The sequence below is a fragment of the Mauremys reevesii genome, linkage group 3, assembly GCF_016161935.1.
Source record: "Mauremys reevesii isolate NIE-2019 linkage group 3, ASM1616193v1, whole genome shotgun sequence".
NCBI lineage: Eukaryota > Metazoa > Chordata > Testudines > Geoemydidae > Mauremys > Mauremys reevesii.
Window position 1 is genome coordinate 67,647,577 of NC_052625.1, and position 22,425 is coordinate 67,670,001.

At 40.4% G+C, this 22,425-nt stretch overlaps 1 protein-coding gene across 4 annotated transcripts in view; it reads right to left on the reverse strand.

Annotated features, from left to right (window-relative positions):
* Nucleotides 1-22,425, reverse strand: part of CRIM1 (cysteine rich transmembrane BMP regulator 1) — a 315,765-nt gene that overhangs the window by 7,402 nt on the left and 285,938 nt on the right. For all 4 annotated transcript variants that reach the window (XM_039532907.1, XM_039532908.1, XM_039532909.1 and 1 more), the window contains 5 exons: nucleotides 19,658-19,873; nucleotides 15,696-15,917; nucleotides 11,737-11,931; nucleotides 10,455-10,577; nucleotides 5,179-5,366 (listed from right to left, as the gene is read on the reverse strand). In XM_039532907.1, coding sequence (XP_039388841.1) covers nucleotides 5,179-5,366; nucleotides 10,455-10,577; nucleotides 11,737-11,931; nucleotides 15,696-15,917; nucleotides 19,658-19,873 — 944 coding nt within the window. The remainder of the gene's footprint in view (nucleotides 1-5,178; nucleotides 5,367-10,454; nucleotides 10,578-11,736; nucleotides 11,932-15,695; nucleotides 15,918-19,657; nucleotides 19,874-22,425) is intronic.

Sequence of the window (22,425 nt, forward strand, 5' to 3'; positions counted from 1 at the left end):
TCAAAAAAAAAAAAAAGGTGAGGTATTGAATAAAATTTGACCATTTGCATATTCACAAGTCTTCAAAGGAGAACTAGCCTATAACTGTGAGAAAAACTGCACGCGTCTAAGCCAATGGGTCACACTATGCAGGTGCTAGAGTTTGAAACAAAAATGCTTCTGTAACAAGATTACCTTATCCAATCGATTTTCCTAAATTTACTTGCAATAGCAAAAACAAGGTTTCTGGTAGATTTCAACTACTTAGCAAATCTAGGGCCTGATCTGGCAAACCCTTATTCACACAAATAAACCTAGATATAGCCCTTCCAACTTAAGTGCCAGATTCTGAGACTTTTGCTATACTGAGTAGCCCCTTACTTCAAAGGTCGTCCCACTCAAATCAGTAGGACCACTTGCAGACTAAGATTCTACTCATTGTGAGGAAAGGGTCAGAATATGTCCCTAAACAACTTTGATTTTTATGCTGTCAAAACAATCCAAAAAGTAACATTTTGCAACATTTAGGGGACGTCTCATGTGATAGGACAGTAGAAAATTAGTAGAATAAAGATCTGCCATTGTCCCACTTATCTGCTTCTATGGTAAATTTAGAGAAGGTATAGCACAGCTGTTCCTACCCAAATTTCTCTGTGGGGCAAACCTTTCCTTTTTTACAGGAATTTGGGCACTGGCTGTATGGTCTCTTCCTTAATCTGTTGCTACTTCTGGCTGTGTGTTATGTACTCTTCCACTAGGTGGTGCTACACTGTATTTATACAAACTGCTTTGTAGCATGATTAAAAGACAAGGAACATGCAGCTCCTGAGTGGGGGGCAGTGGGGGGACTACTGAGGAGCAAGAGGAGGGCCTGGTGGGAGTAACAAGAACAAACAGAAAGTAACACAAGAAAAATTACTAGAAAAGAAAAAAAAAGTGTAAACAGCACAGCAAGACAGAATGTGTGAGGCCTGGTCTACACTATGCATTTAAACCGGTTTTAGGAGCGTTAAACTGATTAAACGCCACACCCGTCCACACTAAGAGGCCCTTTATATCGATATAAAGGGCTCTTTAAACCAGTTTCTTTACTCCTCCCTAATGAGAGGAGTAGCGCTAATATCGGTATTACCATATCGGATTAGGGTTAGTGTGGCCGCAAATCGACGGTATTGGCCTCCGGGCGGTATCCCACAGTGCACCACTGACCGCTCTGGACAGCAATCAGAACTCGGACGCAGTGGCCAGGTAGACAGGAAAAGCCCTGCGAACTTTTGAATATCATTTCCTGCTTGCCCAGCGTGGAGCTCTGATCTGCACGGGTGGTGATGCAGTCCCAAATCCAAAAAGAGCTCCAGTATGGACCGTACGGATGTGATCACTGAATGGGCAGACAAATCTGTTCTATCAGAGCTCCGTTACAGATGACGAAATTCCAAAGCATTAAAAAAAAATCTCCAGACAGAGGGCACAGCAGGGACTCAGCACACTGCTGCGTGATAAGCGTAACGGAAAGCCAAAGAATCAAATGGACGCTCATGGAGGGAGGGAGTGGGGACTGAGGACTCAAGCTATCCCACAGTTCCTGCAGTCTCTGAAAAGCATTTGCATTCTTGGCTGAGCTCCCAATGCCTGTAGGGTCAAACACATTGTCCGCGGCGGTTCAGGGCATAGCTCGTCAATTTACCCCCACCCCTCACCCCGAGAAGGAAAAGGGAAAAAAATAGTCTCTTGACTCTTTTAAATGTCACCCTATGTCTACTGAATGCTGCTGGTAGACGCGATGCTGCGGCACTGAACTGTAGCATCCTCGCCCCCCCCTCCTTGGTGGCTGATGGTACAATATGACTGATATCCATCGTCATCATCAGCCTTGTGGCAGATGGTATAGTACAGAAGGACTGGTATCTGTCCTCATCATCAGCCCATGAGTGCTACTACTTCCCAGCAGATGGTACAGAACTGCTGGTAACTGTCTTCATCATAGCAACAGGGGGCTGAGCTCCATCAGCCCCCGCCCTTCATGTGTAAAGAAAAGATTCTGTTCTGCCTGGACTATCATAGCAGTGGGATGCTGGGCTCCTCTCCCCCACACTGCTTAATGTCCTGTCTGGACTATCATAGCAGCTGGAGGCTGCCTTCCCCTCATTTTATCTCACTAACAAGTCACTGTTTCTTATTCCTGCATTCTTTATTACTTCATCACACAAATGGGGGGACACTGCAACAGTAGCCCAGAAAGGCTGGGGGAGGAGGGAATCAACAGGTGGGGTTGTTGCAGGGGCACCCCCTGTGAATGGCATACAGCTCATCATTTCTGCGGGATCTGACACGGAGCGGCTGTGCTCTTGACTCGGAGTCATTCCCATTTTTGTCTTTTGCGCCCCTGGCCGATCTCAGCCAGGGGAACCTATGACAGCAGCAGATGGTACAGCACAGAAGGACTGGTAACTGTCATCTCATTGCCAATTTACAATGGCATGGTAGATGGTACAGAACGGCTGATAACCATCTCTGCTATCATGCAAAAGCAAATGAATGCTGCTGTGTAGCGCTGCTGAATCGCCTCTGTCAGCGGCATCTAGTACACATACGGTGACAGTGACAAAAAGCAAAACAGGCTCCGTGGTTGCCATGCTAATGGCGTCTGCCAGGGCAATCCAGGGAAATAGGGCGCAAAATGATTCTCTGCCATTGCTTTCCCAGAGGAAGGAGTGACTGACTACATTTACCCAGAACCACCCGCGACAATGATTTTTGCCCCATCAGGCACTGGGATCTCAACTCAGAATTCCAAGGGGCGGGGGAGACTGCGGGAACTATGGGATAGCTACTGAATAGCTACCCACAGTGCAATGCTCCAGAAATCGATGCTAGCCTCGGACCATGGACGCACACCGCCGAATTAATGTGCTTAGTGTGGCTGCATGCACTTGATTTTATACAATCTGTTTTACTAAAACAGTTTATGTAAAATCGGAATAATCCCATAGTGTAGACGTACCCTGAGATGTGACAAGCAGGTTGAGGGCATGGTGTGATAGGTTCTAGAGACCCCAGGGACCAATACATGGGAGGAGTTGGCCCCAGACAAAAAGCGTTGGGAATTAATGGGTGCAGCAACATGCGTTTATCATTCATATAAATTGATATTTGAGAAAACTAAATTGAAATGGATAATTAGTTCTGGTAATGACTATGGTAAATGTGAAAGATGAAGGGTGACAAAAAAGGTGCTTTCAGGGATTGCTCTGACTGTGATTTCAATCAGCTAGTAAAAGTCTGTTCCTCTTACCTGGGTGCTGGTGAGATAACAAGCAGAAGTACTATTCAGGCTTTTATTATTATGGAAGCACTGGTTGTAGTTCCACAGTTTTATACTTAAAGAGACTCAATCACTTATACAGGAAGAATACACTGTAACCTCTCCAAAATTATAGACTTTTTTGGGGGCCAAAAAATGAATTTTCTGAGAATTTAAAAATAAATCCATTTATTAGTTTATGAATTCAAATAATTTTTAAAAGGGCCACTTAAGAAATTTAGCATCTTTTAAAATCTCAAATGATCTTAATGGAATAATGCAGACTCTTCAAACCTATCATATAATGAAAACTCTCAGAAAGTTTGCGCATTGGCTAACTTTGATGTTTTTAACAGTTTAGTGGCCATTTTTTGGCATTATCCTTCTTAACTGAAAGTTGTTTCTTCAGCAGTGATTGAAGACTAATATTCTTCTGCAGAAAGTTTCACCAGGAACTGCCCCTTTTCAAAATGTCTCATATACTATTGTTCTCAATGAGACTGAGAAAACAGACTGTCCTCAGTCAAGATGATATTCTTGGTTTTGCTCCCAATGAGAACGATGAGAGTGTGTGGCCATTTTGGAAGAAGGGGCTGCCACATTGATAGACCAGTTCAGGTTAGAGCAATAGGCCAGTTCACTTCTGTATGAATATCAAAGAAGTATGAGTATGCATTCGGACTAATTCACTCATATGCTACTAGATATAAAAAGAGATGCTAATGTTAGTGTATTCACTTATCTGTAACTGTCTGTTATTAAATTATATTTGCATTGCATATACCCCTGTAATTACGTTTACATTATGTATACCTTGGTAATTAGATAACCCTACATCCAAGGTGTGGTAAGAATGTACTTGATGTATAAACTTAATGAAAACTACTGAAGGATTGTTATTTGCTACTACATTACCTTTTACATTGTGTATATCTCTGAGACTAAATTAATCAAATGTGAATGGAACCTTGGAAATGCTAATGAAGGACTTAATGGCTATAACAGGAAATGCTAATTTCAAAGCAAGAGATGGTGGAAGAGTAAAGACACTTTTCACATTGCTTTCTGTGTGGAAAAGCTACAAATATGATTTAAAAAAGGATCCAGCATCTCTGAACAATTTGAGCATTCATAGGGAAACATTCCAGATGCAAATCAGAGATCCACAAAAGTTATTTTGAGTAACCCTGAGAAATTTATGGAAAACTAGCAGATTATAACATCGCTGCCATCATTTTGAATTTACAAACTTAGACACACCTGTTAATGTATTTTACCTGCTTTAACCTCTCAATAACTCACTTCTTTTTCTTAGCTAATAAACCTTTAGTTAGTTTAGTAGAACAATTGGCTGCCAGAGTTGTCTTTGATGCGAGTCAGAGTATCACTTGACCTGGGGTAAGTGATTGACCCTTTGGGGTTGGGAGTAACCTGATGTGATCTGATTTTTGGTTTTAATAACCTTTTATCACTAGGTTCAGTTTGCCTGGGTGGCAAGACAGGCTGGAGGGTCTCAGGGGATTGTCTGTGACTCCATGGTAATACTGGTATAGTGATCCGGAATGCACATTTGGTATTGGCTTGGTGAAATCTAATTATAGACTTTACTACTAGTTTGGGGTGTCTGCCTGTGTTTTCTGACAGTCTCACCTGAGATTGGCTTGGTTTTACCTCCTGAAAATTCAGTAGTATATGGAGTAGGTAACTGTGATATTAATTTGACATTATATAAGCATAATTGTTCTGAATTAGTGCAAACGGTTTGAGACATGGAAAAAATTCATTTAAATGAGTTGACATTAAGTGGACTCAACTGTATCCTACAATACGTTTCAGGAGATCCCCCTGCTTTCCAGAAAAGCAAAAATCTAGATACAGAAGTTTTAACATTGTACCTTTGTTGGGGCTCTGTAGCAGGACACTGGTATCCACTGCTTTTTCTGATTGACAAGCAGAAGGGCTATAATAAGAACCAGGGCTGTCATGATGGGAACTGTCACCCAGGCAACAGAGTTGAGAGATGTATCTTCACTGGAGTGCAGTCCAATGCCTTCTCTGAAATCTCCTTGAAGATGACTCATGTCTGAAAGAGTGAGCATTTGTTAGCAACAAAAACATTTACGTGCTCCTTTTCTGTCTTGACCATAAACAAGAATAGGATCATGGAAGTACCAGTGTCAGTACTGTGGCCTTGTATTTATTTATTTATTTTGGTTAACCATATCCTGAAATTTTACCCTATTGATATTTAGGGAGAAGGTCACACTTGTGTGTTCTCTCATTTGTTATTAGCCACAGTTTTTGTGGCCGGAATAATGATTTCCGCATATTTTCAAGTAACTATTCCATATGAAGTGGATTTTTATCTTTTGGTCGTCCTAATAATACTATGTCATTCTATCAGTTGTGATTTATGAAGCCATCATTTTTCTATGATCATGTTTATTTATAGTAGATCTTTCACTGTCTTGTTTTATCCTTTCAATGTGGTGGCTGTTCTCCAAGAGCCGATTCTTTTCTCAGCTTCTCCTATATGAGATTCCAGCTTAATTACCTATTTTTGATCATACTGTAAAAGCTACCTCACAGTAGTGCTGTAAGTGTAAATACACTAAGGATTGCAAGGTGCTCTGGTTTTACAGTAATATGGAACATACATGTACATAAGACACACATACTTATTTCTTCTAATATTATATCTGTTTTTCATTTCCCTTTTATATCTTTGAGGACCTGAGTTACAGTAAGCTCAGCACTTGTTTCTTGCAACACTTAAGTATCTTCAGGTTTCAGAGTGGTAGCCATGTTAGTCTGTATCAGCAAAAACAAACAAGGAGTCCTTGTGGCACCTTAGAGACTAACATTTATTTGGGCATCAGATTTCGTGGGCTAGAACCCACTTCATCAGATGCATGGCGTCCACTTCCTAGACACTACAGTGCTCATAAGCAATGGTCACATAAACACCATCCTATACCGGAAACCTACTGACTGCTATACTTACATGCCTCCACACATGAGTAACAATAACTCAGTCAACAACAATCAAAGACAGAGCTGATACGTCTCAAAGAATTAGTATGGACATCTTTACTGCCAAAGGGAGATGATCGACCACTGCAAACAGCACAGCCTCGATACTATACACAGGTCTAAAACAATGCTGAACTAGTAAAAAAAATTCTGAGGACCCCAGATATCACCAGAGTTGCTCTGCTACTACTTTCTCAGTAATTTTTTTTTTGGGGGAAAAACTCTAGAAAGTAAGTAAGTGTGATAATGGGAGAGATTCTAAGCTCAACAGATGCTTCTTCAAGGTATATTGATACCATGTCCTCCTGAAAATAAATTTTGATAATCTCCTCTGACAACAAATCCAGTATCTCCCTGCTGAACTTCCCCAGCCAAAGATGATATGGGTCTAAAATGACTTTTTATCACAGGACAAAACAAGGACACACTTGTGGTAACATTTTGCATGAGTATTTCATGACCCTAAAGAGAAAGTTCACCTTAAAAAAACATGTATGCAGATGTTGCTATTGCCAGTTTCTGACTGAAGAGCAACATGTGTATATTTCTTGAAGTGGAGGTTTATTCCAGTAATTTAGTGTTCAGAACTCTGTTTCCCATAAAGCACCACAACAGGTGTCTATAACATTCAACTTGAGCAAAAGAACCGCTTTAATAGTGTCTACACTCATTTGACTTTTCATTCTAAACACTGTTCATCACACTAGACACTCGTTCCATTGGATTATCTGCCTCCATGGTAGCAACACAGTGCCTAGGGGAGACAAATGCCAACAGTCCAATAGAACAAGTGTCTTGTGGACGCTGCTGAACACATACTCTTCAGCATTCAATGCAGCAATTGCTATGTGCAGATCACATGGCTTCCTGTAAAGCCAAACTCCTCTCTTAAATTACATTGGTAATTTAACCTCTATATCATAACATCCGTCAAGTACTGATCATTAAAACCACATTTAAAAACAAAAAAAAACCCCCACTCTAATGGGGGAAGGAGAGAGATACAGTACAGAGATCTGTTCGTTTTAATACATTTATAAGGTGCTGGCACTATGATGATGGTTCCAAGAACCTAGACAACCACCTATTTTTGGTTATTAAGGGTCCAGTTGTGACACACTTCCCAAGAGGATACTGCCATTGATTTTATTCACTACTACTCTTATGAGTAAATCTACTTAATGTGAACAAGGGTGGTAGAATCAGACTGATAGTATTTAAGAAGACACTTCAAAACTATGTTATTGATTTACTTTGTTTTGTAACCAAGTGTTACGTGTATTAGAATCTTTTTAATATTACATACTGGAACTTATTTTAAATGTTTATTTTGCTGCTTTAAAATAAAAAAATGAAGAATGGGCATGCATTCATAGATTCACAGACTTTAGGGCTGGAAGGGACCTCGAGAGGTCATCGAGTACAGTCCCCTGCCCTCATGGCAGGACCAAATACAGTCTAGACCATCCCTGATAGACATTTATCTAACCTCCTCTTAAATATCTCCAGAGATGGAGATTCCACAACCTCCCTAGCCAGTTTGTTCCAGTATTTAACCACCCTGACAGGAACTTTTTTCTAATGTCCAGCCTAAACCTCCCTTGCTGCAGTTTAAGCCCATTGCTTCTTGTTCTATCCTTAGAGGCTAAGATCAACAAGTTTTCTCCCTCCTCCTTATGACACCCTTTTAGATACCTGAAAACTGCTATCATGTCCCCTCTCAGTCTTCTTTTCCAAACTAAACAAACCCAATTCTTTCAGCCTTCCTTCATAGGTCATGTTCTCTAGACCTTTAATCATTCTTCTTGCTCTTCTCTGGACCCTCCCCAATTTCTCCACATCTTTCTTGAAATGCGGTACCCAGAACTGGACATAATACTCCAGTTGAGACCTAACCAGGACAGAGTAGAGTGGAAGAATGACTTCTCGTGTCTTGCTCGCAACACACCTGTTAATGCATCCCAGAATCACGTTTGCTTTTTTTGCAACAGCATCACATTGACGACTCATATTTAGCTTGTGGCCCAGTATAACCCCTAGATTCCTTTCTGCCGTACTCGTTCCTAGACAGTCTCTTCCCTTTCTGTATGTGTGAAACTGATTGTTATTTCCTAAAGTGAAACACTTTGCATTTGTCTTCATTAAACTTCATCCTGTTTACCTCAGACCATTTCTCCAATTTGTCCAGATCATTTTGAATTATGACCCTATCCTCCAAAGCAGTTGCAATCCCTCCCAGTTTGGTATCATCTGCACACTTAATAAGCGTACTTTCTATGCCAATATCTAAGTTGTTGATGAAGATATTGAACAGAGCCGGTCCCAAAACAGACCCCTGCGGAACCCCACTTGTTATGCCTTTCCAGCAGGATTGGGAACCATTAATAACTACTCTGGGTACGGTTATCCAGCCAGTTATGCACCCACCTTACAGTATGCAGCCCCATCTAAGTTGTATTTGCCTAGTTTATTGATAAGAATATCATGCGAGACTTATCAAATGCCTTACTAAAGTCTAGGTATACCACCATCCATCGCTTCTCCCTTATCCACAAGACTCGTTATCCTATCAAAGCTATCAGATTAGTTTGACATGATTTGTTCTTTACAAATCCATGCTGGCTATTCCCTATCACCTTACCACTGTGGAAGCCAGTAAATAATTAACAAGGATTTGAAGAGATCTGGCCATACTGTAACCAAAGATAGTTATTATGACCTTGCAATCACTGATTGAGACAATATGTATAAACAATTTTACTGTCTGTAAAATTGTCTGTAAAGAGAGACCTGTCCAGGACCCCTCCATGGTAATTACTGGAGAAATAATAAAGTATTTGAACTGAACCACCATCCAAGTGTTTGCAGATGATTTCCTTAATTACTTGCTCCATTATCTTCCCTGGCACAGAAGTTAAACTGGTCTGTAGTTTCCTGGGTTGTCTTTATTTCCCTTTTTATAAATGGGCACTATATTTGGCCTTTTCCAGTCTTCTGGAATCTCTCCTGTCTCCTATGTTTTCCCAAAGATAATAGCTAGAAGCTCAGATACCTCCTCTATTAGCTCCTTGAATATTCTAGGATGCATTTCATCAGGCCCTGGTGACTTGCAGGCATCTAACTTTTCTAAGTGATTTCTAACTTGTTCCTTTTTTATTTTATCTTCCAAACCTACCCCCTTCCTATTAGCATTCACTATGTTAGGCATTCCTTCAGACTTCTCAGTGAAGACCGAAACAAAGAAAAGTCATTGAGCATCTCTGCCATTTCCAAGTTTCCTGTTACTGTTTTTCCCTCCTCACTGAGTAGTGGGCCTACCCTGTCCTTGGTCTTCCTCTTGCTTCTAAAGTCTTCTGTTTCCCTTTATTCCTGTAGCTAGTTAGCTCATTTTGTGCCTTTGCCTTTCTAATATTGCCCCTGCATTCCCGTGTTGTTTGCCTATATTCATCCTTTGTAATTTGCCCTAGTTTCCATTTTTTATATGACTCCTTTTTATTTTTTACGTCATGCAAGATCTCGTGGTTAAGCCAAGCTGGTCTTTTGCCACATTCTCTATTTTTCCTACCCAGCGGAATAGCTTGCTTTTGGGCCCTTAATAGTGTCCCTTTGAAATACTGCCAACTCTCCTCAGTTGTTTTTCCCCTTAGTCTTGATTCTCATGGGACCTTACCTATCAGCTCTCTGAGCTTACCAAAATCCGCCTTCCTTAAATCCATTGTCTCTATTTTGCTGTTCTCCCTTCTACCCTTCCTTAGAATTGTGAACTCTATGATTTCATGATCACTGTCACCCAAGCTGCCTTTCACTTTCAAATTCTCAATGAGTTCCTCTCTATTTGTTAAAATCAAATCTAGAACAGCTTCCCCCCAGCAGCTTTTTCAACCTTCTGAAATAAAAAGTTTCTGACAATGAAACATTTCAGGCATTCTGCTTCTAGTACAGAATGCTAGATTGAATTATTTCTGGTTTTTATCCTACAGAAATTATGTCTAGATCTTATCTTAATATTCTGCAAGCCTATCAAAAAGATGGCTCATTTACACCTTTACTTTCTTCCCAGGACAAATGGATGTGCTAAGACATGCGTAGTAATCACAGATCTAATAGAATACAATTAACAATCTCTGCCAGATCTCACCTCTGTGGAGATGGGCAATGTCATTTTCACTGGGTGTAGGCCAAATTGGTGCTTCTAGTTCAGCATCTCCTCGATGATTTGTCTTCTCAATGGGGATGTTGGTGGGCTCAGGTACATACATCTCTGCAAGATGAGATAAATATTTTTCTCAATCCACCAAATCAGCATTTTGCGGTACCTATCAACAGATGCTGGGCTCTTAATTCAGAAAATATTTCTTGTGGATTGTTCTTTTAACCCTGTGGATCTTATTGGTGGTTCAGGAGTTCTCACTATTACAGTTATAGAATTTTTTTTTATCTGCTATGACATTTATTTACTGAGTACATTTAGAAAGTTATTGTTTGTACAATGGATTTTCCTATCTTTTAATTCATTTAATAAAGTACAGAATATCAATGGTTGCTACCAGTACTACTATGCTGGTGTAAACTGAATGGGACAGTCCTGTATTAAATTTTTCAAGTAAAATATCTTTTCATAACACATAATATATTTGGCAAGATTCTCTAGTACAATCTGGTCCCTTTGTGCTGCTCTAGTGGCATAAAAAGCCAAGAAAGCGGCTGGATCTCTGCAGCTGGTGTAGGGTTGCATGACTGGCTCCTATTACCAACTTTTTTGCAGTCCCCTTTGTAGGGGCATGGCTGAAGTTCTCTGACTGGCAGATAGCCTCTTGGAGGATAACAACTTGCATAGGTAAAAACAGCTGTAATAAACTGCTATAAGAAGCCAGGCCAGATTCAGGAAGCTGCACCAAACTCCTTTGGTTCCATTATGTTTATGGCTGAGAAACTGTCCCATTACATGCAAGTCACAATTGAAAGTACTCATATAAGCAACTTAAAATGTTATTAATAAAAATGATTTGAAACAATATCCCAGACTTGTGGAGCACCAGAAACATTAGGCAGCAGTGGAGTCTACAGAGGAATCAAAATATTTCCTCTCACCCTTCACTTATCTAATAATTTAATGAAAGGTCATTCGGAGAGAACAATGGCAAAACAGTTAATCTTTGAGTTAACAGTCCCTTCCTCAGAACATGTGAGATTTGAACTATACTGTTGTGCACTACTTTCTTATCTGTGGTGAGTATGCAGTTTCCTGAGTTGTTCTCCTGTGTCTCTCTGTCTCTTGTGACATAATCAACAACTCCTGTTATCCTTTGCATATGTTGCTCAATGTGAATCAACATTCAAATAGAGTACAATAATCTGTGCCTGATTATAGCCTCTGACAACAGTATAACTTGTAAAATTTAGGACCATGGTTTTATTACCTGGACACATGGGACAGCAACTTCCCTCAACGTTGATGGGTTCTACACAGGGGAGAGGGGGGCAACTGACAGTGGAGCAAAGGGTCTGACCCTGCAGGCAGTAGCAGTGTGTGCAGCTGTCAATGTCCCAACGTTCCTCATCTGCATATGTTTTTCCACTAAAGTGACAAACCACCTTCTTTGGTATTGTATCTTCTGTTGAAAAAAAAAATGGCTATGACGACTTGATATGGCAAAATATAAACATATTAAAAAAAATCCAATGAGGAACAAATAAAAAAAGGGCATGAGCCCAATTACTTAAAACTTTAAACCCATATCCATTGACTACGTAACGCATAAGTTATGACAGTAAAACGTGAAAATACCAGACACTTAACAAAACTGCCAAATTTTTGCAACCAGTCCAGTTTCATATGTACAAGCAAAAAGAAAATAGGAACATAAAACTTCACAACAGTGTTTTTCTGTTTAAAAAATGCAATCTAATATTGTGTTAAATTCAATATATTCCCATTCCTCTTTCAGTTATCTTGCATGCATGCATCAGACCCATTTTGGCACTAAGAGTGCAATGTTACAGACAAAACAAATATTTTATAAGTAAAACACTAACAGTTTTAATATTTTCACAATAAAAGAATTGCTCCATTTTCAGTGATATGAGTTTGTTTGTTTTCCACTTTGTGAGAGAAATAGAGTGTATGAAAATACAGATAACTTTCCAGGTTACATTTAAGAATAGGTTTCACTTGATATGCATCAGAAGCTTGGGAGTTTAGGCACTTTTTTATTATTTTAAGATTTTTCTCACACAGTTAAAATTTAAAATTGATAAAAATTAAAAAATGCTCAAAAATAAAGATCAATATTATCCAGCAAAATGATAAAAAAAATTGAATTTTGCCAAACAAAACCAAAGGATATGGCATTGCACAGAGTGCTTTGGAGGAAGAGGACTTAGAGTGGATCCCATTTTATGGAATTAACACAAAGAAAATGTTGAAGAGTAGTGATGCTAGAGCTCATGAATTGGTAAAGTAAATGAGTGAGTAGAAGTCCTAACAAAGGATTAGCCTCAATGTTTTTTTTCATTCATGTGGATTTCATCTCAGCTGAAACTTGAACCAGGAGACAGATGGAAGCCACTGCTCCTAGGTCAGGAGTCTTCAATGCAGTGGGAGCTGGGAAGAAAGAAGCAGTAGGGGATCCATGTACAAAAGTGCAACCCTACCTTCCGATGATGAAAGTACAGCAGGAGCGGTCATGAAAGATGGGGTGCACAGCTCCAACTACCTCTTCTCACAGCTTCCATTGGCCCCAGTAAAAGACATTTGTCTGAACCAGCCATTAATCAAATGCAAAAAACCATGCCAAAAATAAGCGCAAGACAACCTTATTTATCTTCTCTCTCATCATATAGCTCTCCATTTCTCTCCTATAAGCAAGAGGGAGGTTCTCAATGGGAAATAACAGTCTCTCTACATAAGAAAGGAGAATGCTTAACATGGAAGGTGAATTTGGGAAAAAGTCAAGATGTATGGAAAAAGTAATAGAAAAGTCAGAGGAAAGGATGCAGGGCCTGCAAGACAAGACTTGCTGAACTTGTAACTATACTAAATATGGATGTCTAAAAGCCATCATGCTCTGGATCCAAAAATAAAAATGATGAAAAACAGAATGTGGAACCTCTGCTTTGAGAGTTCCAACAACTGAGGAAGATACCCTGCAGATTTTGCCTGCCAAATTCTCTCTCAACTGTGGGATAAAAATACTAAGGAGGACTGTACAGCAAGAGATGCTTTAGAGAAGTGCTCAGGAAGTCATCCAAAAGCAGAACAACAGGAAGCATATGAAAGCCACATTTTCAAATATAAACAAAGAAAAGCTACCGAAAGCTGCCAAAAAGAGCAAGACATATTTTATAAACGTTCCAGGTTTTTGTTTTTCCCAGATGTCTGCCCCACCATTCATACTAGTAGTAGTGAGGAAGGAATTTGGAGACAAAAGGAACAAAAAAGTTTCTATACAGTCTTTATATAGCCAAACTTTTATATTAGGGAACTTTTTGTTAGTGAACATGCTCCTAGAGTCCGTGAGACCAAGTAATTAATTGCACACACAGTGCAAAGAACACAAAATAATGGAAAACAATAGAAATATATTTATCTACAGTCTCCATAAAAACATTTTCTGACAGAAAATATACTATAGTAAGTTGGTATGAGAAAATAAGTCATCATTAGGAGACTATGTTTGAGCAGTAGTTGAAATTTTGCTTTTATATTCTGGATTGAATTGTTGTTACAAAAAGGGAAATTAGCAGGTCATAACTGCTCTAAAATTTAGATATTTGCAACCAAAACAGAGCAACACTGTGTTAGTACATAGGAATATGAAAGTAAAATTGACTATGAAGTGACAAATTAAAATAAAACTAGCTGGACTATTTCCTTTGCCAAGATAAGAGAAATGTAAAAAGTTTACAAGTAGCATATACAACAAAGAGTAACTTAGCTATTTAAGTATCAGAGGGGTAGCCATGTTAGTCTGGATCTGTAAAAAGTGACAGAGTCCTGTGACACCTTATAGACTAACAGACATATTGGGTAGCAGATGGCAAATGATTTTTTTAAATGCCTCTGCTTTAGCTGCAAAAAACTACAATTTGGGGGCACCTATGCAGAAATATCATGCCATGAACAAGGTGAAGTGATACAGTCCTTTGCACTAGTCAGAAAGCACTAATGATATTTCAGTCAGTTTTGTGACCCTCAATTCCAGGAAGAAGTGGAGAAAAATATGGAGGGAATTCAAAGAAATGCAACAAAAAAATGAGGGGCTGTGGAACGGATGTTTCAGCAGATAGGGCTCATTTTACCCATCTATATAATAGGTATAATAATATTTCTCTCAATCATAGGGGTATGCTGAGTATGGTTTTGAAATATTTTAACACTATTAATATATAGCACTTCACTTCTTCAATTTGCTGTAGAACATTGGGTAATCCTTGAATATAAGGTGCTATAATGTTTTATGACATACTTTTGCTGTATTTAATGTTTGTATGTTATTTAGATTGCAAAGTTAAGCACTGAAAAGTTAGGAAATGTCAGGTTTACAGCTCCCCTTCAGATTTCTAGCGCTTGAGTTATAGGTTTTATTATCTTGGCTAGCAGCAGGAGAAAGCTGTTATTTGGAGGTGAGGGATGGGCTGCTAGGACCAGATACCAGGTCTTGGAGGGTGGTGGTGAGAAGCCTGGCCCATCTCTCTCTCTCTCTCTCTCTCTCTCTCCTTCTGCTTTCTCCATTTACCACATGGAGTTAAAGGATATCCGGCCACATCTGGTTTTCCCCAAAGCGGGAGATGGCCCCAGCAGGCTATTTGCTAGGTCTAAGAGATAGTTAGAGGGAGCCTAGCCTGGCTCTCCCTTGACCACAGTTGGTTCAGCAGCTTCCAAGCATTTTTCTCCAGATACAACTTGCATTTTTCCATGTTGACTCATCATTTTTCTAATTATATTTCTAACCTACTCTTATTCCTTCATAAAATGTCTCTATCCTCTACAAGTTCACACAATAATTTAGCATTATCTACAGTTGTATTTAATATGCTGCTTATATCCTCTTACATATTATTACAGAAGATATTAAATACAACCAGGATGGATTTCTCTTTAATGTTTTCATCAACTGTGATAAGTGACCAAGTTGTACATTTTCAAAAGGGTGATCTCCCATTTTTCGGTGCAAACTGCATCTGCATTTTTGCCCTATTAATTACCTCATTATAGGTGAAAATCAGGTAGCTAGAGATTCAAATACTCAGATTTTTGCCTACTATTCAATTGCAGGCACAAACTGCAACAACACAAAAGGAGACTGTACCTCCGACTGACTGAAAATATACCTCTTTATTCTTATTCCCAAGCAAACTATTTTGTTTATTTGCTTACCTATACAATAAGGACAACACTGTCCTTTTCTCAAAACAGGTCTCTCACAGGACACTGGTGGGCAAGATTCAGAGTAGCAGCTAATCACACCATCCATGCAAATACAACTAGTACAGACATTGGGTTTCCAGGACTCAGCTGTCAGGAAAATATCTCCTTCATCATTTTTGCAGTAACTGGGCATGCTCTCATTGCTTGATGAGGAAGGCTGAAGAGGTTCATCTAGAAATATGAATAGACAGATCAGCAGAAGTAAAGAACGGTTACTTACCTTAAAGTTACTGTGATTCTTTTCAGATCTTTTGTCTACATGATTCCACACTTGGTCTGCATACATTCCATCCATGAGATTGTATTCTTTTGGCCAGCAGCGTCCAATGGGGCTGCACCTGTGCCCTAGATGTCCTTGCATCTCCCTACCCGAGGACATATAGAATGGAGTGGGCCTAACTGTTGCTTAGTTCTTTCACCAATACAGAATTCCAGAACAGTAGGACTCCATAGTTACAGGGAAGGAAGGCAGGTCATGGTACCCCATTTGGAGAACACATTTTGAAGAACCAGAATTAATATAAGGTAAATAACCATTCTTTCTGCTTTGAGTACTTGTCCACATGGATGTCTGTTTGATGACTAACGGGCAGTTGTTTTTTGCTCAGGGGTGGGTGCTACTAGTCCTACTTCAATAAAGGCTACAAGACAGCCCTATCTGGAAGTCTCTGTGAAATGTGTGGCCTGAGTTCCATGTAGAGTAAGTTAGGATTTTTTTCTACCGACTTTGAGTCCCATTTTGACAAAGGTTATTTGAGTCAAGCTGGTCACCTGCTGGGGTGATCTTCCCTTCCGCGATCTGTTACTGAGATATTGGCAGACCTGAATTCCTTGTGTCCTTTGCCTAAAGAAAAAAGGCACTTCCTTTGCCTATCGTTGAGTAGCACAGAAACATCAGAGGAGGGACATGTATTAAATTCCAGGGATCCAGAGATTTTGCTTCTGCCTTAGCAGATCTAATCCCAATCCCTGAGGGAAGGAGGGCTTAGCATTGAGCCTACTAAATACCTAAGGAAAATTAGTAAAATAAAAATACAAAATTCTCTCTCATTTTTTCAAGCCAACAGGCCAACTAAGAGTTAACTAACTACCTTCAACTATACTAACTAATCACTAACTCTAATTGCAACAGAGTCACAGAGAAGCAGGTGAACGCTGCAGAGGTTTCATCTCCCTGCCATGGCTGGTAAGAAGGAAATAAGGGGCAGCTAGGCCTGCTCTGCCCTTTATGCCTTCTGGATGCGTTGAGGGGGGGGTCCCTAATGAATCCTGCTGGCCAAAGAAGTGGGATGTTGCATGCACTTGCACCAAGAATGGGGTTCATGTGCACAAATCAGAGAGGAACAAGGCACCGCATGTCACTACAGCAGGTAAAAAAAAAATTGCTGAAAAACTGACATAAAAATGAAGTTTAGTCAAAAATAAAATCCCTCTGTCCCCCACCCTGCAACATTTATTTTGGAAGAAAATATTTGCGCTTTCATTGAAAAAACAGAAAATAAAATTTAACAGTTTTTTTTTTGTTGGTTTGTTTTCACTTGGTTTCATGTTTTCAATGAGAAACCAAAACTTTTTGTGGGGGAAAATGTCCACTAACTTTGCAGTGTAACAAATATTCTCTGTAGAAACTCAAATGTATATAAGAACCCAATCAGGGCCCGCAGCAGAGCTAGTCTCTGGGCAATCTAGTGAGCACAGCTGGCTTGTCGTAGGTGGCCTGATTGGCTACATCACTGATAGATAGGAAGAGTCAGCAGACCAGCTCTTAAGCCCAGTAGCAGCAGTTCAGTGGCTGTTCAAAGTATTTGCCAGTGGTTGAAATAGCTCCTGTCCCTGCTTGTTTCCCAGCCTTGCTCCTGTCTTGTTCCTTCCTCCAACTCAGCCTTGCCCCTGCCTGGCCTCATTCCAGGTAAACCAGCTCTGACCCTTGGCTCTGATTCCTGTCTACTGACTCCTGCTCCACGCATGAGGCCTGATTCCTGCTCCAAGCATGAGGCATGATTGCCCATGTCTTCAGCCTCTGACAAACCCTGAGTTTGCTTTGTGAAACTGGAACTCGTATGTATTCATGGAGGAATCCAGGAGGTGGACTTTCCTGGCCTCTGTGCCTGTGAAAATCTCCCCATGGGAACTTAAGTCCATATCTTGACAGCTAAGTGACCTGACTTTCAGAAGTGCTAAGAAACCCAGAAGTGCCCCAGTGATGTCAATGAGAGCTGGTAGGTGTTCAACTCTTAAAAATCAGGCCACCTATTGAGCTGCCGATATATAAACTTAGGAGAATAACTGTAGGCACCAGTTATTTAAAATCTTGGCCAATGGAGGTTTGAGTAATTTGATACATCTTGGATAATGGGAGCTACAGGACCACTATTTCAGGGGTTCTCAAACTTCATTGCACCCTTCTGACAACAAAGATACTACATGACCCTGGGACGGGGGCAGAGCCCGAGCCCTGCCACTCTGGGTGGGGGGGAAGAGGAGGCTGCAGCCTGAACCCCACAGTCCCAGGTGGGGTTGGAGCTAGGGCTTTAGCTTCTTCACTGGGTCTCAGCACGTCTAATGCTGGCCCTGGCAACCCCATTAAAATGGGGCTGCGACCTACTTTGAGGTCCCAACCCACAGTTTGAGAACTGCTTCACTATTTGAACCAGAACTTTTGAAGTTTACCTACTTCTAAGCTCCTTACATTCTTTTATCTTAATACTCTTCTTTTTGCAAATCTCACAGTTTACTAGTATTGGCAGACTTTGGGCTGGACTGCGCTATAAAGAGCCAGCCCTGCATTTGGGGAAAGAGGAGGATGGGAGGGGCTGCACTGCAGTTTGATCCCCTGGAGGAATTCTTGCTGACTCCTCAATCAGGCTGATGCCCTGTAGTGGCAGCTTGGTCACCTTTAAAACAGGTGCAGTATGTGTTTCCGCTATGTCTGGCCCACTTTTCTGGCTGCTACAGAGGATTACAGCCCCTCACTCCACACAGCTAAGGAAGGACGGTGGCACCATCAGCACAGAGCAGTGACTGTTTTTTGGTTACACTGTGGCTGGTCCCTGTATAAGGACACGAGGATTTGGGGGAAGGGAGGTTCCTTGTGACCTCTTTCCCTCTCTTCCACACCATGTATAGTCAACCACAATCTGGTCCTTGTGTAACATGCTGTTTAATCTTATTCTCTCTTCCTTATCTTAGTTAGGCCTAGTTTTATTTGATACCCATACAAAAGATAACTCTCTCTAATGCCAATGGCCATTTCCCCCTCATTTGAAATATTGCTGTTTATCATTAACCATTATCAAACTACACCTCCTTTACTCAAATCTATTCTATTTTCCCTTTTTGGCACTTATAGACTTCTATACTGGTAGACAGCTACCTTAAACTTACTCACAGTTTGGCCAAGCTATGCATATTTAGCTCTTTTAATCCTTCATAAATCAGTCTCTCTGGTCCCTTAGTCATTTTGGTTACTCTTCTCTGAATTCCCTCCAATTAGTTTAAATGTTTCTTAATATTTCCTTCATTGTTTTAATAGGGATACAAGTTAGATTTGTGAGACAGTATTTGTCAGGATTACTTCCTCATCCCCATCCAATCTTTGCGGAGACTGGGACAACATTTGCACTTTTCCAATCCTCTGGTGCTTACCCTCACAAAGTGAGTGCTATTGACAGCATTACTCCTTACAGCATCCATTTTTTTAAACTGTTCGCAGTGTTTTAAGCAGATATTGCTACAGAAGGTTTTGGACAGCCTTCTCAAGAAACTGTCATTGATGGCTGTAGGGACTGCTCCTGTGCAATCACAGAACCAGCAGTTGACGCTATTCAAGTCTACATATTTATTGCCAATTTCACGGGGTTTTGCAGAAGATCCAGAAAGGCCTATGCTGGTAACTGGTAGGTCATGCTTACCTGGGCACTGTGGACAGCAGGAATCCTGTGTACGGATGGGGTTTTGACAAAGAAGAGGTGGGCAGACTTCAGTCTCACACAGAACGCGTCCACTATGGCACGTACACTGCGTGCAGGAATCAATATTCCATGTCTCTCCTTCTACAAAGTATTCTCCTCCTGGAGCATGGCAGATAGATGGATTGCTGAGCTCTGGCTTCTGCACGATAGATTCATCTAGGAAAAGAAGAGAATTAAAAGGCAAACAAATGAAAATATGTTGGGACTATCATCAAAATACAACCAATGTGCATTACTTTTGGACTGTTATTTTTTATAATATAAAAAGTAAACACAACAGTAACAAAGTCAAGTAAAGTTAAATGAAAAAGCAGCTGTATAAATGAGATTATATGTGTATCATTATGGCAAAAGGTGGGAGAAATGAGACATCAGAGAAAGTAATGAGAGACTCCACTTATTAAAAAAAAGCAAGCTAATATACATCTGAGAAACCAATTAAACACGGGCACACAATGAAATAGCTGTAGAACAGGAGTTCTCAACCTTTTTTGAATCACACCCTGTCTTAGCAGTTTTTTTTAAACTTGGAGCACACCCCCTCTTCCTGCCTGGTCACTACAGTGAGAAAGATGCAGCCTGGCACTTGGGCTCTCAATGCAACTCACTCAGATTTGCCCTGAATGGTCCTCTGTCTTACTGAATTATTAGAAGTTTGATGCCCTGCCCCCACCCCTAAGGGAGCATGCTCTCCTGGTTGAGAACCTCTGCTATTGAACATGGAAGTCGGTGATTTATATATAAATATTAAGTACTGATGGGCAGAACATTTACACATGAGCTTGCAGAGAATCATGAAGCCAAAAATATCAATGCAATTTTGGTCTATGAGCACTGAAGTGGGAGGCGATATTCCTTCTCCAGAGTATTGTACATAAAATGATTAAGGAAGCTGAAGTGATATCTACAAGAAGAAGAGTATAAATGTGAAAGGGACAGAAAGTGTTCAGGGTGGTTGTAATAACTTGGACACAGAAGATGTCAGCTTATTAGTTCACAAGCAGTGCAATGCTGCAGATAGCCCCATGCCAGCTGTCCCACAAGCAGCTGCATCCCAAGAAGGGGATATTTCCTCTTCATTTATATTTTCAAGCCAGCCCTGTAGAAAAATTGGAGCATATGGAATAGCACAGGATCAGTCTTTGCCCATTTTCATATACCAGCTACCTTTGCTGGGATGCTAATAATTTTTCCATGAGGACATCCTCCAAGAAAAGAGTTAGTGGTAGGAACTTCTGGTAATGATACAGGACTGCATTAGATCAGGGTTATCTTATTTTATCCATGGCTTATGACTAATTGCATATCTGAATAAAGCTATTTGTCTCCACAAGTAGCCTATTTTACGTGTGTCAAGTATCAGAGGTGTAGCCATGTTTTTACTGCTTTTACAGATCCAGACTGAGTCCTGTGGCACCTTATACACTAACAGACGTATTGGAGCATAAGCTTTCATGGGTGAATACCCACTTCGTTGGATGCATGCACCCACAAAAGCTCATGCTCCAAAACGTCTGTTAGTCTATAAGGTGCCACAGGACTCTCTGCTGCCTATTTTAGATGTGGGCATTCTGCAAAACCGCAAACCAATCTAATACACAGCAACTTATCTAGGGCTTATCAAAATAGCATAACCAGGTAGCACTGCTCAACATCAAATTTTGCTTCTCACTCCCCTAGCATGGAAACAACTGTTGCAATTGAGTTACTGCAAAATCATGACAAGGCGAGGCGTATAATGTTCCTGAACCAGTATCTGGCTAGTCAGGTATGCTCTAGAATTGGTTCCTGAATACCTGATCATTTTGGAAGCCTTGCTGCCACACACACAGAGAAGGGTGATACCCTGGTTACTCTCCTATTCAGCCTCACGGGCTCTGAAAAACACTCCAGCAATGGGATGTAATGACTCCTTTCCTCTGACTCCCTACTGAAACCTACAGCATTCCATAACACTACTGTCATTTAGTTTATCCTCAGCATTAATATGTACAGATGCTCCCCGACTTATGCAAGCGTTCGATTCTGGGACGCCTTGCGTAACTCAAATTTTGCCTAAGTCAGAAACGTATACCTGACCATTACGCAAAAAAACCAACCAAACCTCCTATTTCTAGCTTACGGAACTTTTTCTGTAGGTGTGGATTTGCATAAGTCGGGTTTGCGTAACCCAGGGGGCGTCTGTAATAATGTAGATACAGTAAAAGAGTAAACTATTGGCAGTTAAAATGTGGGTGGCCCTGCTGTATTCTGACTTATATGCAGCCTTCCAAGAAAAGTAGAAAGTGCAGCAGGGCACGGTGTCTAGCTAGCCTCAAGCTGAAAGTACAAAGAATCAAAAGACAAAAAACTCATAATGTTTAGGGCACTGTATTTTCTGTGATTCTATGGCAGTGGAATGTGCACAGAATCTGTCCGTTGCCAAAGTACTGTACTCCAGAATCTAAGCTTTCATTCTGAACAATGTTTCTACTCTTCATGTTTTGGTTATTTTGGCAACCATGAAACTGAGCATAAACCAATACAATATTCGCAAACAGCAACTCTGATGATAGGGGTGAGCTGCCCCATTCATATCTGTAAATTGTTAATGCTGAAATTTAGAACTGAAAACGTAAGCATCAACCTTGTTAACTATTTCACTGGTGACCATTTTGGCAGACACATTCAGCTAATGTGCTTATCCCATAATTCCAAACTGACCCAGC